The 13543-nt window shown below is 49.0% G+C and overlaps 1 protein-coding gene across 1 annotated transcript in view; it reads left to right on the top strand.

Moving 5' to 3' along the window:
- Positions 1-861: 861 nt before the first annotated feature.
- LYRM9 (LYR motif containing 9) overlaps positions 862-13543 on the top strand; it is a 78837-nt gene continuing 66155 nt past the window's right edge. The window contains exons 1-3 of the mRNA XM_059998732.1: positions 862-939; positions 11624-11766; positions 13432-13524. Of these exons, the coding sequence (XP_059854715.1) occupies positions 11641-11766; positions 13432-13524 (219 nt within the window). The 5' untranslated portion in view covers positions 862-939; positions 11624-11640. The remainder of the gene's footprint in view (positions 940-11623; positions 11767-13431; positions 13525-13543) is intronic.

Here is a 13543-nt window from a genome sequence, read left to right as displayed (position 1 = left end):
ATAAAAAGTTATCTTGTTAAATCAGCTACACATGGAGTCTGTCTGTGTAAGGAAATCGGCCTTTTCATTACAAATAGGTTTAAAAAGCCCTAGAGAAGAGAGACGTGAACAGAAGCAATATTATCTACTAACAACCTAACTCCCTTTTAGGCATCAGCTGAGAGAAGATCAGCGGCATCATTGAACAGGGGGTTTGTCTTAAGATAAAGACTCATCTTTATCTCTTTCAGGATATAAAACTTGTATTTAAATCAATTCAGAGAAGCACTTTAGCTCTAAACATTAGAAAGCGGGGAGAGCCTATTTAATAAAACAGCATTATTTCATTTTCAAAGAATGATACTGGCAGTCGCTGTGAGTTTAAATTCTGTATTCTTTTCCTCAATTATAATTATAGATGGGTCTGAAAAGAAGCATGCCTATTACTCTCATATTTATTCTTTTGACAGGTGTTATGGGACTGTAATTTGATGAAATGACTCAAAACGCAGATTCCCATCCAAATATAATTCCCGTCATCAACAAGAGTGGTTTAGGAAAAGTCCTTCTGCAAGCCTTTTCATAGATCTTGAACATCCCTCATAGTTTAGCAGCAATCCATACTCAGGAAAATGGGGAGAGCCTGTCTTCAGGGCTTATATCCGAGGTAACAAAAGCCAAAAGGAAGGGTGGGTGTTTAAGGTAAGGAAGGTTGTGAGTGGGACAGCTTTCTTTTTCAACCGGGTGTACTCGGATCAGGGAAAGGGCACCCAGTAGGGTTTCCTCATTAACAGACCCCAAGTCCCGCGCGCGGCCGATAGAGGGCGCTCGGCTCAAGTCGCCCTGCGGGGGCGGTGCTTCGGCGACCCGGGGGCGGTGCTTCGGCGATCCGGGGGCGCAAGCGCACTGGTGGTAGCCGCGTCCGCCGCGTCCGAAGCTGACGTTTTCCTGTGGAGGCCGGTGAGCCGCTAGGCGCCGGCGGAGGGTGGGAGCGCGGGTGGGCGCACGGGGGCCTGAGCCACCCGTGGTGGCGGGGACTGGCTGGGGATGTGAGGTCTCGGGCGTCCTCGGCCTGGCGCGGCTAGTGGAAGACTCAGTGCCGCTGCGTTTCCTTCCCCGACCGTCTTGCCTCCGGAGAGCCGTGTGCCCCAGAGCGCGGTTCCTGGACGCGCCTCAGGCCTCGCGGGGGCGGCTCGGGCGGAGGAGGCCCAGCACGCCGGGGGGTTGGGGGCGCCACGGGGAGCCCAGGGGTCTGCGGGCGCCGGGCCCGCTGGTGGAATGTTCCTGACGGGCACACGTCTCCGCCGTCGGCCTCAGTTTGCCCATTTTCAAAAGCAGTCGTGGCCCCTGCACGGGCCGACTGTCCGCAGCACCCCGTGAGGGCGCTTACCTCGAGTCACCTTCACCTTTTGATTTACGCTTCTGCCTAACTGATCAAGTCACTCCGTGGCCGAAACCCCCGAGCCCTTAGGACTAATCTTTCCTTTTGTTTGTTTTTACACACCATACAGTTCACCCACTTCAAGTGCACAATTCAGTGTCTCTTAGTTTAGTCGCATGCGCTCTCTGCGTCCACGTCCACCCAGCCACACTCTACTCGTCCTTCAGACCTCAGATTTAATGTTCCTTTCTCAAGAAACCTTCTCTGACCCTTGACTGGGTGAGGGACCCCATGAGCCAGTCTCTCAGGGACCTGAATTCCACTTTGTAGTATTTAGTTATAATTGAATACTTGGTTTTTATTATCCTCTGTTACTGTGTAAGTTCTGTGGGGTCAGAACTTGCCTTGATTGTTTCCGTAACTCCAGCAGCTAGCACCTTATTGGTGCCCAATGACTATTTCAGCACACACGTGCCTTCTGTGTGTCAGACTCTGTACTGTACTAGGGATACAACCATGAACAAAATAAACTTCCTGCTCTCGTGGAGCTTACGTTCCAGTGGGGGAATGAATACAAACAAATAAGTAAATATATATCGTGGTGAAAATGCTGTGAAGAAAAAAGAAATGCTGTGAAGGAATGAAGAAAGGACTATAGTGTGGTCAGAGAAGGTCTCTCTCTTTTTTTTTTTTTTGCTGTACGCGGGCCTCTCACTGTTGTGGCCTCTCCCGTGGCGGAGCACAGGCTCCGGACGCGCAGGCTCAGCGGCCATGGCTCACGGGCCCAGCCGCTCCACGGCATGTGGGATCTTCCCGGACCGGGGCATGAACCCGTGTCCCCTGCATCGGCAGGCGGACTCTCAACCACTGCGCCACCAGGGAAGCCCCAGAGAAGGTCTCTTAAATGAGACTTGGATACATGGGCGTGTGAGCCACGTGGGTGCCTGGAAGAGTGGTTGGGTATGTGAGGACAAGCAAGGAGGCCAGAGGGAGGAGGAGCACGAGAGAAAAAGGGTAAACCAGGCGCTCTCAGCTCAAGGGTCCTTGGAGACAAGCCCTGGGTGTGTGTAGAAAGAGCTTGAGTTAGGAAGGGAGAAGCCCAGCTGTGGCTCTTAGCTGGTTCTTCTGTGTGACCTTGAGCCTCAGTTTTCTTCCTCTGTAAAGTGGGAGTAACAGGATTGGAGCTTCAGTAGGCCCTCTGAAGTACCCAGCCCAGTATCTGACACCTGGTAGCTGTATAATACATCAGTTCCCGTCTTTGGCCCTCGAGTAGAGTGTGCTGTGGCCTGTGTGGGCAAGGCCATTGGCACAAAGCAGACTCATATCACCAGATTCAGTTGAGGTTGCTGGTTGCTCTGCTCTGCAACCAGCATGTTTGCTTTTGGATGATGTTTCTGGTTTGCTTTGGCTGGAATAGCTCACCAGGTTCACTTCAAACTGTAAAGGCCCAGGGTGGTTTGGGCTGACAACTGTGATGTTCAGGATCCTTTGAGACAGCAGATGTGGTAGAAAGAGCTGAGGATTCAGAGCCAAAGGATCTGAGCTTGAGACCTGCCTCTGCCACCTGCTGGCTTTGTGACTTCAGGACAGTCCCCTTCTTCCTGGCTTTAGTTCCTCTTTGGGAAGTGGGAATCCGCCAGCACACATTTATTGAACGTCTGTTATGTACTGGGCACTGTTGACTATGGAGGGGTGACTAACATATTCTCTGTCCTCCAGAAGCTGACAAACAGCAAGGAACACAGGTGGCCAGGTAGAGTAGGAAAGGGTGAGACGTCCAGGCACCTAACACGTGCCAGCCCCTGGGCTAGGCAGTGTACTGATGTTAGCCTGAGTGATCTTTGCAAACCCCCCATGAGGTACATATTCTGTTGTCCAGTTTACAGAGGAGGAAGCCGAAGGCCAGAGAAGGTGAATTTAATGAGAGAAGTTGGAACCAGACTTCAGAGGGCCTTGGATAAAGAACATTCCACAGAGGTTTCGGAGGAGGGTGTGTTTTGTAGGAAGTGTCCTTGGGTGGCACTGTGAGGGCTGGACTGGAAGGAGAGAGGCTGGATGAGGAGGCATTGTAACAAAGCTGGGAACCGAGATAGTGTCCATGGGGCTGGATCTTGAGAGCCTTGACCATGTGGGAGAGAGACTGGAGGAACGAGGATTGTTCCCCGTTTCTAGCTTGGGAGAACATGCGTTCAAGCTGGAGCCCCGGAGTTGGGGGGAGCAGAACCGTTCTGTTCCTATATTGCGACTTTACCCATCCAGAAGAATAATTGCATATTTAAACAATGTCCTATACAGGCTTAATTTAGCTTTATCAGTGCTCAGTGAGGCATAATTTCTGGTTGTTTTCTGTAGTTCCATTCTTTTCTTTCTTTTTTAATGTATGACTTTTTTTTTTCCATTTATTTTTATGTGCCCTATGTCAGGGCACAGGTTAGGGAAAGACAGTGGGATTAAATGGGGCTGAAGGTCTGTTTCTCAGCATCTGTAATGGTGATACCATTTGGCTCCCAGGAAATCCCCTTTGTGACTTTATTTTCACTCTTTTCCTTTATTCTGTCACATTCTCCTTGGGTTTCCTAAGAGCTTTTTATTTTTTTTAGTATTTCTCTAGTTGCCCCTTTTCTTTGTGTAATTGACATTAGTCTTGGGACTTTTTTTTTCATCTGTATGCAGGGGGAAGCCATAGATGAGGTCCTTGGGTTTCTGAAAAGCATGGAACAAGGGTTTATGGAGAAGGTTGAAAACCAAGAACTGGATGTAGTATAGTCAGGTGCTTTCATGAATGCTTGGACCTGGTCCTGAAGGAGCCCTGGGGAGAGTTCTCGGTGGGGTCCTTAGCCCTGATCTGGGCAGCATTTGCGAGTGGCTCAGATATAGACAAAGGTAGTGTTAGAAGCAGGTGAGGGCATGGGCTTTGGAATAAAATAGGCCTAGGTTTGATTCCTTACCTGACCATGTACTAGCTGTGTGGCCTCTGGCAAGTTACTTAACCTCTCAAGAGTTTCAGTTTCCTCATCTGTAAAATGGGGCTAATGATACCTACTCCATAAGATTGTTGTGAGGATACTTGAGATAACACAGGCAAAGCTGTCAATACCTCCCTGACATATGCTAATCACTCCCTGAATGGTAGGTAGTAAGACATGCCGTCAGCTCTGCAGAGGCCAGGGGTAGGAGAGCCGTGTAACATGTCAGGCCGTTCATCTCTGTGGTCCTAGGGCTGAGTCCAGAGTCACACATGGGATAGATGCTCAGAATGGCCTTGCGTGGGTGACTGACACAGCTTGCTGGGCTTTCTCTCTCTCTTTGTACCCGCTTTGTACCTCGTATGTGATTGTTTCTGTGCTTTTGTTGTGCTGAATTGAGTTGGATAACAGACAGGATCAGGTGTCCCAGAGATTGTGGTAGATTGTGACTCTGGACTGAACTAATAAAATACAAGATGGGGAAACAGACCTAAGAATAGTTTGTGGAGAAAAGGTTCCTTTGAGCCGAATGCCAGGGCCATGTGAGGGCCAGAGCAGAGAATGCAGTCTGGGCCGCATTCCTTGGATTCCCAAGTAAAGGAGGTGGCATTGCCATGTGAGCACCAGTGCCCACGGAGCCAGTCAGAACACAAGCAAACCATGGTTTTTCCCTCTGGACAATATGTTGAAGAGTGATATGGATAATGAAGGGATGTGTGTGTGTCCAGAAAGAGGAGGGCGGTGAGATGGAGAAGCATTGGCGGTTACGGCACCTTCAGGATGCTCATCTCGGAAAAGATATGACTGGGGGGCTGGGATGATTGACTTTGAATGATGACAGACTGGACTTGGTGGTAGGTTAGGGAGACTTTAGCCCCAAAGGGCAGAGCTCAGAACGGCGAGTAGAATTTTACAGGGCAGATCTTAGCTCAGAAGCGAAAGGACTTTCAGCGCCCTGCCTCGAGGGAGAAAAGGTGGGTGACTCCCTGCCATGAGAAGAGATTCTTTGACACCAAGTGGGAGAAGGTCACTTTCAGCTCTTTGGCATCCTGCTTTTGAAAGGTGGCCTACTTTGCCCTGTTTTTGTTCATTCAAGTTAACACCTTTTCCTGAGAGCCTGCTACTTCGGTGGCCGCAGGATGAATAACCAGAACTCAGTTCTGATTTGGGAAAAAGCTAAAAAAGTTTCACGTGATCTGTAGTTTGATTTAAACGTAAAAAAAAAAAGATGTATTTCTTTTTCTCTCTGATGTATAGAGAGCTAACTGAATCAATGAAATGCACAAACCTCTTCCGACCTCAGTCTGCACCAGAGGCTTTCTTTAGCCGGCCATTCCTATTTTGGGTAGAAGCATTAAAAGGGCATCATAACGTATTGTTTTCCCTTTTGCTGCTCTTCCAGGGGCAGAGAAGGGCCTGGGAGAGGAACCTCATATTCAGTGAGCTGCTGCCAGGCATCTATGTCTCTTATTTAATCCTCACATCAGCCTTGCCATGGTTTGGGGCCCACACGCTTCACTCTTCCACTCAGTCAGTACTCAGGGACAGAAGAGTGGCCTGAAAGTTGTTGGGGAGAGGGAGGTTTCAGTCTGACACCCCTCTGATTAGTGGCCACTGTGTGCCAGGCACTGTGGGAGTGACAAAGTGACAGAGGAGACTGAGCGGGGAAGAAGGTAGAGTGCGTGGGGATTTGGTTACAGATGGGATAGAGGTTGGTGGTTGATTGGGGAAAGTCTTCAACACCCCACCCCTCCATCACCATGCACACATACTAATGACCCTAGCGTTTGTTCTGTGGGTGCCATTAAAGGATATCAAGCAAGGGGCTCACAGATGAGATTTTTGTTTTTAGAGGCTCATTCTGGCTGAGCATAGGGAGGGATTGAAGAGTCGGCGTTTCAGAAGGGTGTTGGATTAATCCTGGAGAGAGCCTAACGGGTCCTTGGAAAAGGAGGGGCCCCCTTTCCTTCAAGAACTCAGGGAGGTTGGAGCACTGGAGCTGGAGCCAGAGCCCACATCCCAGCTCCACCACTCCCTGGTTGTGTATCCGTGGGCATGTCAGCCCACTTTTCAGCCTCAGTTTCCACATCTGCAAAGTGGGGATTATAATGCTTTTTGTCAGAGGGTAGTTGTAAAACTGCACCATGCCTAACACATCAGTCGGCTCTCAGGCGAGGCTGAATTTCATGGTGGTGGGGAGCCAAGGATATTCTCGTCTGATGGCCTCTCCAGACCGAGTGAGGTAGGAAGCGTCAGTGGCCTGCGGAAGTTCCTGCTGGTTAGCTGGAGGGAGGCTGAGGAGACTGGAAGAGGCCTGGAGTATTTGGGTGGGAAAGGGAGGGTGTTTCTGCCAGAGGCGATGGCCAGGAGTACCGAGGCATGGAGGACCCTGCAGAGAGCAGCGGTCCTCACTTTATAGTAGCACAGGCTGTCTCGGCCACATTTGGACCTCCAGGGCCTGAAGGCAGGGAGAAGGCTGAGCTATTGTTCGCTCAAGCTTGGGGATTGGTTGGATTTTGAGGTTATTCAGTCAGCAAGCATTGATGGAGGAGTCCACTGTGTGCTCAGGACTGTGCTAGGCATTGAGGCACTGAGGTGGGGGATCTGACACAGTCCTTGCCCTCGTGGGCTGGTGGGAGAGATGGACAGGCAAACACAGGATGATTCCTGCACGTACAACAGCCTGTGGATGCGCAAATAAAGAAGAGAGTCTAGTTCTGTGTGGGGGTAAGAGGGATAGGAGGAATTAACCAAAAAGAAATCATTGGAAGAGTGTTAGGAGCTCACAGAATCAAGGGAGAAGCCTAGAGAACTGTGCAGGAATCCAGACATTTCTGGAAGGCCAGGCAGCAGGACCTTCAAGGACAGTTCAGAGCAGGAAGAAGCTGATCAGGACACACTTCTCAGGGGTACATGAACTCATTTGCCGGCTCTTTGTAACCATGTTCAGGACCCTATTTCCAGAGGTGGCATATACTCAAGTGGCCTAGTTTGGGTCTGATGCTCTCCTTGTGGCTGGGAGAGATGCAGCCACTGGCGGCAGTCTCAGCAGGCCACACTCAATGGGAAGGAGTCATCCCTTAACAAGAAAATTGGGGGTGAAGGAAGCTGTTAGGAAGAACCACAGAAATGTAATACAGGATGAATAAAAGTCCTTTTGGGGCAGGGGCTAGTGTTCCAGAAAGCACTCATCGTGGGCTCTGGAGCCAGACTTCCCATATGGAAAGCCTGGCTTCTGCTCTCACAGCTGTGTGACCTTGGACAAATTTCCTCCCTTCTTTTTGCCTCCATTTCTTTATATGTAAAAGGAGAGCATAATGGTACCTCTTGTAGAGTTACTGAGAAGATTAAAATTAGTTAATTCTTGTGCATTTTTAGAATAGTGCCTATCACATGGTAAGTATTCAGCAAGGCAGTTGTAATAATAACTGTAAATGATGACGATGATGATGATGATTGTTATTATCATTCAAGGAACTATAGGTGGTTTTTGTCAATGTGCCTGGCAGGTAGAAGAGTGAGGAGGGATGAATCTGGGCAGATAAGGATGCTTTCGGAATTGGCATCAGCCTAAAGAGCTTAAGACTTTATTCACTAGGTGATGGAAAGCCATGTGTGATGGTTAAGTTTATGGGTCAACTTGACTGGGTCATGGGGTGCCCAGATATTTGGCCCAACATTATTCTGGGTGTGTCTGTGAAGGTGTTTTTGGATAAGATTAACATTTAAATCAGGGGACTGAATAAAGTAAATTGCCCTCCCTCACGTGCGTGGACCTCATCCAAGCACTGGAAAGCCTGAATAGTCCTTTCCCTACCGAGAGAGAGAATTCTCCTGCCTGACGCAGCCTTCGTGCTGGGACACTGGCTCTTCCTGGTTCTGCAGCAGCTTCCGGCCTTCTGACTCAAACTGGGATATATCAGCTCTGCGGATTTTGAACTTTCCAGCCTCAATAGTCGTGTGAGCCAATCTCTTATAATCTCTTTCTTTCTCTCTCTCTCTGTATATGTATCTGATTGGTTCTACCTCTCTGGAGAACCTTAATACATCTGTTATATGCCAAGCATTCTGTCACGGTGCTGAGACTATAGCAGGCAAACATGACACAGGCTGTCGTGTGCCATCAGAGTTCAGTTTGCCTGGACTCAGCAGCCAGGGTTGGGTGATGTGATGCGGGGTGGTGGGCAGGGGCCAGAGCAAGAGGGGGTCTTGGAGGCCATAGAAAGCAGCATGGATTTTATACTGTAGACCAGTGCTTTTCCAGAGTTCAATGCCACTTTCATGATTCTTGGCATATCCAGATTTCAACTGCATTCTTACTTGCTTGATACATTTTTAAAAATCACCTTTCTGCCCGTTCATTTTTTAAACTGTTGTAAGCCATAATACCTATGAGATTATGGAATTTTTTTTCTCATTACACATGAAAATAAATATAAAAGCATGACAATAAAAGGATGTTCCATATACTGCTTAAAATATTTTCATCTTTGTCCCATGTTTTGGGAAAAGTTGTCATGAGTGATAGGGATGGGATGGACATCAGGGGTTTTAGGCAGGAACGTGACATGCTGAGATTTATGTTTTGGAAAGATTCACTCTGGCTGTTGAGTGGAGAACAGATTGTCAGACAATAGATTGCTGGGAACTCTTGCAGGTGTCTGCCTGAGTTGTGATAAGAGTCTGAACCGAGGATGTGCCGTGGAAGTACAGAGGAGGGGACAGATTTGAGGGGCGTCCAGAGGTAGAATTTGATAGGACTTAGAGACCAGTGGCGTGGGGATTGAGGAGAAGGCAGGTTGTCTCTGTGATGGCTTTGGTTTGGTTGCCTGGGAAGACAGAGGTGTCTTTACAGAGGCAGGGAGCTCAGGTGGGGAGGCCAAGGTCAAATCCAAAGAGCAGGATATGCGAAGCAAGGGTTCCCAGGGCTACAGGGTTTGACTACAGATTTAACAATGATGCTGTGAGGTTCTTTGTGCCTTAATAGCAAACCCATGCTTTAAATTAAATTAAAACATTTTTAGTTTAACTCATCTGAGTGGACCCACACAGGCATTCTCTTCTAGTTATTACTGAGAATGACTAAGTATTATAATTGAGCTGAAAATAATCTCCCGCCCATACTTGCCGGGTTGGTTTCTAAGTATTGCTTGGGTTTTTAAGTAATGTAACAAAGTTGTGTTCTTTCCAAGTGTTAATTTTAAAGACTGCAGATGGTAACCATCTGTTACACGACTAGCATTTTACAATATTTGATTAGCACTTTATATAGTTTGGGAAAGCCTGCCAGTGGAGTCTGCCCATTAGTCTTCGGTGGTATGTCCTCTGTGGTAGCCCTTGAAGGTCTCTGTCCCCATGATATGTGGCTCCCCTCTGTTTGTTGTGCTGAAGTGTGACTAGTCGGACTGGCAGGTTGATATACGTGGCAAGAGAACCTTGAAGAGCCCTGCCCTGTTTGCACTCTTTCTTAGAGCTGGAACCGTCAGAGCTCACTGGTGAAGCAGAATTTGGGAGGGCTAGATCTGTCCATCAGTTAGGATTCTTGGGTGCAAGTGACAAAACAACAAACCCAAACCTGTGGCTTGTTGGGACCCTAGGCAAATCTGGGACTGCCTTCAGGTGCACGGTTTTGGGACTCAGGTGACTTCTTTAGACTTGCTTTCAATCAGGGTCTCAGCTCTGCCGTCTGCTGTGTGGCTTCAATCTCAGGCTTCAAGAGGAGGCAAGATGGCTTCCCTGAGGGTGAAGTCCTCTCAGCATCAAGTCTAGAGGGAAAGAATGAAGCCTTTCCACTCACTCCTGCAGAGGTGTTGAGATTTGCTGATTGGACCAGTTTGTCATGTGCCCATCTGTGAACCAGTCCTTGTGACCGTGTGGATAAAGGGCTCTGATTGGTCAGGCCTGGAGTGGAGCCCCACCCAGACCTTGTGGGCTGAGACCTGAAGGGGTAGATTCCCAGTGGCTCATCCCAGGATGTTACCAGGTGGGAGGATTGGGGAGGGGCAGGCGGCCACCTGCCCACCCCAGTGTCAGAGTGAAAGGCCATAGTACCAGGAGCAATGGGCAAATTTAAACTGTGGAGACAGACATTTATTGTTGCCAGGAAGATCATATGCTGGAAATGGAATGAAGGAGTCTCTGAAACTAGCTCCTTAGCAAGTGTCCTTTCCTAATTTGAGATAGATTAGTATTTAGATTTAGTATTCGGGTTCTCTTTTTTTTTTGAGTGGGTGGGGATTGTCTTCTTTTTATGTTACTTTAAAACTAAGGCCCCTCACTTAATCTTGGTCTGTTAGCTTCTGCATTTGGAACACAGTGAGCTTCTCTCTCTCAGAGAGGGGAAATCTGTGCAGAGGAGATAACAGATTCCATTCAGTCCAGTTCAACAAACAGGGCACGAAGCACTGGGGCCCGGGCCAGGCTCAGTAGGTCTGGCAGCTGATGAATCCCCAGCAGTGTGGGAAGCGCTGTTACAGTTCCAGGAACGTGGCACTGCATCCCCCCAGGGAGGGACAGTCACCAAGGGCTTCCCAGAGGAAGAGACACTGACCTGGACACAAGTTCCTCACATGGAGGAGACGGGGAAGGGAGCTCCACGCTGAGGGGGCTGTGTGTGCAAAGGCACAAGAGGTGACCTACTTGCCGGCTGAAAGGGTCTGGGAGAAGTTCCTTGTGTCTGACTCTGGGGTGAGCCGAGAAACTGGTTCCAAAACTCATTCTGGCGTCACTGTGGGGGCGACTGGGGGAGTGACAGGCTTCAGGCAGGGGCACAGGCAAGATGCTGTAGTAGAGGTCCAGGCAGGCTCCTCTGGAGCATCTTGTTAAATTGCAGGTTCTGTCCAGTAGGTCTGGGGTGACATTGCGTTTCTAATTAGCTCATGGGTGATGTCGATGCTACTGGTCCAGGACCACACTTCGAGTAGCGAGGCTCAGACCTCTGGGCATTCTTCCCTCTGTTGCCTGAAGTCAGCTGGTTTCTCAGTGACTGTGACGCAGGATCTTCCTGCTCATCTCCCTTATTCCGCCTGGCATGACACCTTCTCATCCACCACCTGAAGCTGGTCTCCAGAAGGAAGACGACAGGATGAGGCTGTGCCTCTCACCTTTGGTCCTTGCAGGCCTGCTCTGAGCTGAGACTTCTGCAGGACCGAATGCCCAGCCTGAGCTCGGGGTCTGGGTTCCCTGGGGACCTGGCTCCATACTGTATCAAATACATCTGCTTCCCAGAGCGCTGGAAGCTGGGGGCCAGGGCTGAGTATTGGCTTGATGCCTAGAAGTGATGCTCTGTGTTTTCCAGGGACAGAGGCCTTGCAGATGGCCCCGCTACCGGGGGCAGAGCTGGTCCAGAGGCCGCTGCAGCTCTACCGATACCTGCTGCGCTGTTGCCGGCAGCTGCCAACCAAGGGCATCCAGGAGCATTATAAGCATGCTGTCAGGCAGGTGGGAGTAGGGTCCACTGGGCTTGGGGTGGGGGGCTTCCTGTAACAGGGGGCCTATCACAGGGTTGGGGGCCAGGGGCAGTGGGCAGGGATGGTTTTTCTGGTGGTGGGGTTGGGGGTGGCAGTTCCGTAAGAGCCACCGGAAAGCAGTGCTGGCCAGCCCAGCTCCTCTCTCTGGTTTCTGTTCCGGAAACAGGATGCACCCAGCACAGCAGCTCTGTGCCAGGGCTTGAATAAGGCAGCTAAACAGATAATTAAAATAGAGTGTGAGACATAACATCATTTTGACAGGCATACCTGCCAATAATGCACAACCTGAATTTAATCATGAGTAAACATCAGGTAAACCCAAACTGAGCAACCGTCTACCACATAACCAGCCTGTGCTCAGCAAATGTGTCAACGTCCTGAAACACAAAGGCAGACGACTGCTCTGGTTTAAAGGGGACTAAAGAGATGTGACAACTAAGTGTAAGGAGTGATCCCAGATTGGATCCTGGACCAGAAAAAGCAATGATTGTAAAGGACATTATTGGGGAAATTCATGAAGCTGGAATATGGACTGTAGATTAGATAACAGTATTGAACAGTGTTCAATTTTCTGAAGTTGATTACTGTGGTTATGTAAGATAATGCCCTTGCTTACATACCCAAAGTATTCAGGGGTTAAGGTCATGATACCTGAAACTTTAAATGCTTCCAAAAATTTTTATACAAACCCATACAGAGAATGATAAAGTAAATGTGGCAAAATAGTAACAGTTGGTGATTCTGGTAGGGAATTCTTTCGTAATATTCTTGCAGCTTTTCTGTAGATTAAAAATTATTTCCAAATAAAAAGTTAAAAGCTGAAGTTTATATAAATATAGTATGGAAAGTAAAAAAATAGAGGTAGTAACAGAGGGTTGTGGAAACATAGAGAAGGAGTAGTTAGCTGTCTGAGGGAGTCTGGGAGGACTTCCTGGAGGTGAGCATTTGAGGTGCTCCTAAAGATAAGTAGGAGGACGTGTGGGGTTGAGAGTGACATATCAGAGGAAGTAACCAATTCTTTTGAAGGACCATGAGAGCCACACCAGTGAACCTGAATCTCATGTTGCTTTTCAAAGGCGAACATCTGGTCAAAGCAAACAGCAGCCCTGCATTGCTCTGCTTTGGGCCTGGCTGGATTTTCCAAAGCCACCCTCTCCACTGCCCCTCCCTTCCCTGCATGGCTTTCCAGCATGGGTCTGGAGAAACTCTGCTCTTCTCTGTGGTGCAGCCATGCAGAGAGCTCAGCCTGGTGAAAGCAGCTTCCTGGGAAGAGCAAACGAAGCAGAGAGATGGAAGTTTCCCTTAGGCCTCTGCTACCCGATAACCTTTGGGCCCAGCTTGATTTGGGGTAGCTTGGGGCCAGTCTTCCTTTTCACGCATGCGCTGCTTGTAGGAGTACAGGCTGTGTAGTCAGATAGTCCAGGATTCAAATGCTGGTGCCATTGCTTAACGGCAAGGTAGAGTTTCTGAGCCTGTTTCCTCATCTCAGGGTGTGATCATCGTAACTGTCTGTGGAGGGGTAAGAGTGATGCTGAGTGTATAGTGCCCACAGTGTGCCTGGCCCACAACTGCTGCTCTGAAGCTGCCAGTCCTGTGATTTTTGCCTAGTCATCTTTCCCTATGCTTAAACCTCCAGAGTTTCCGAGTTCATTCGGATGAAGACAGCCCTGAGAGGATCCAGCAGATTATTAAAAGAGCCATTGAAGATGCTGACTGGATCCTGAACAAGGTGAGTGCTCAGCTCCGAC

The sequence above is a fragment of the Delphinus delphis genome, chromosome 19, assembly GCF_949987515.2.
Source record: "Delphinus delphis chromosome 19, mDelDel1.2, whole genome shotgun sequence".
Taxonomy (NCBI): domain Eukaryota; kingdom Metazoa; phylum Chordata; class Mammalia; order Artiodactyla; family Delphinidae; genus Delphinus; species Delphinus delphis.
The sequence above is the reverse complement of the archived record's forward strand: the minus strand, read 5'-3'. Positions and strand labels throughout refer to the sequence as shown.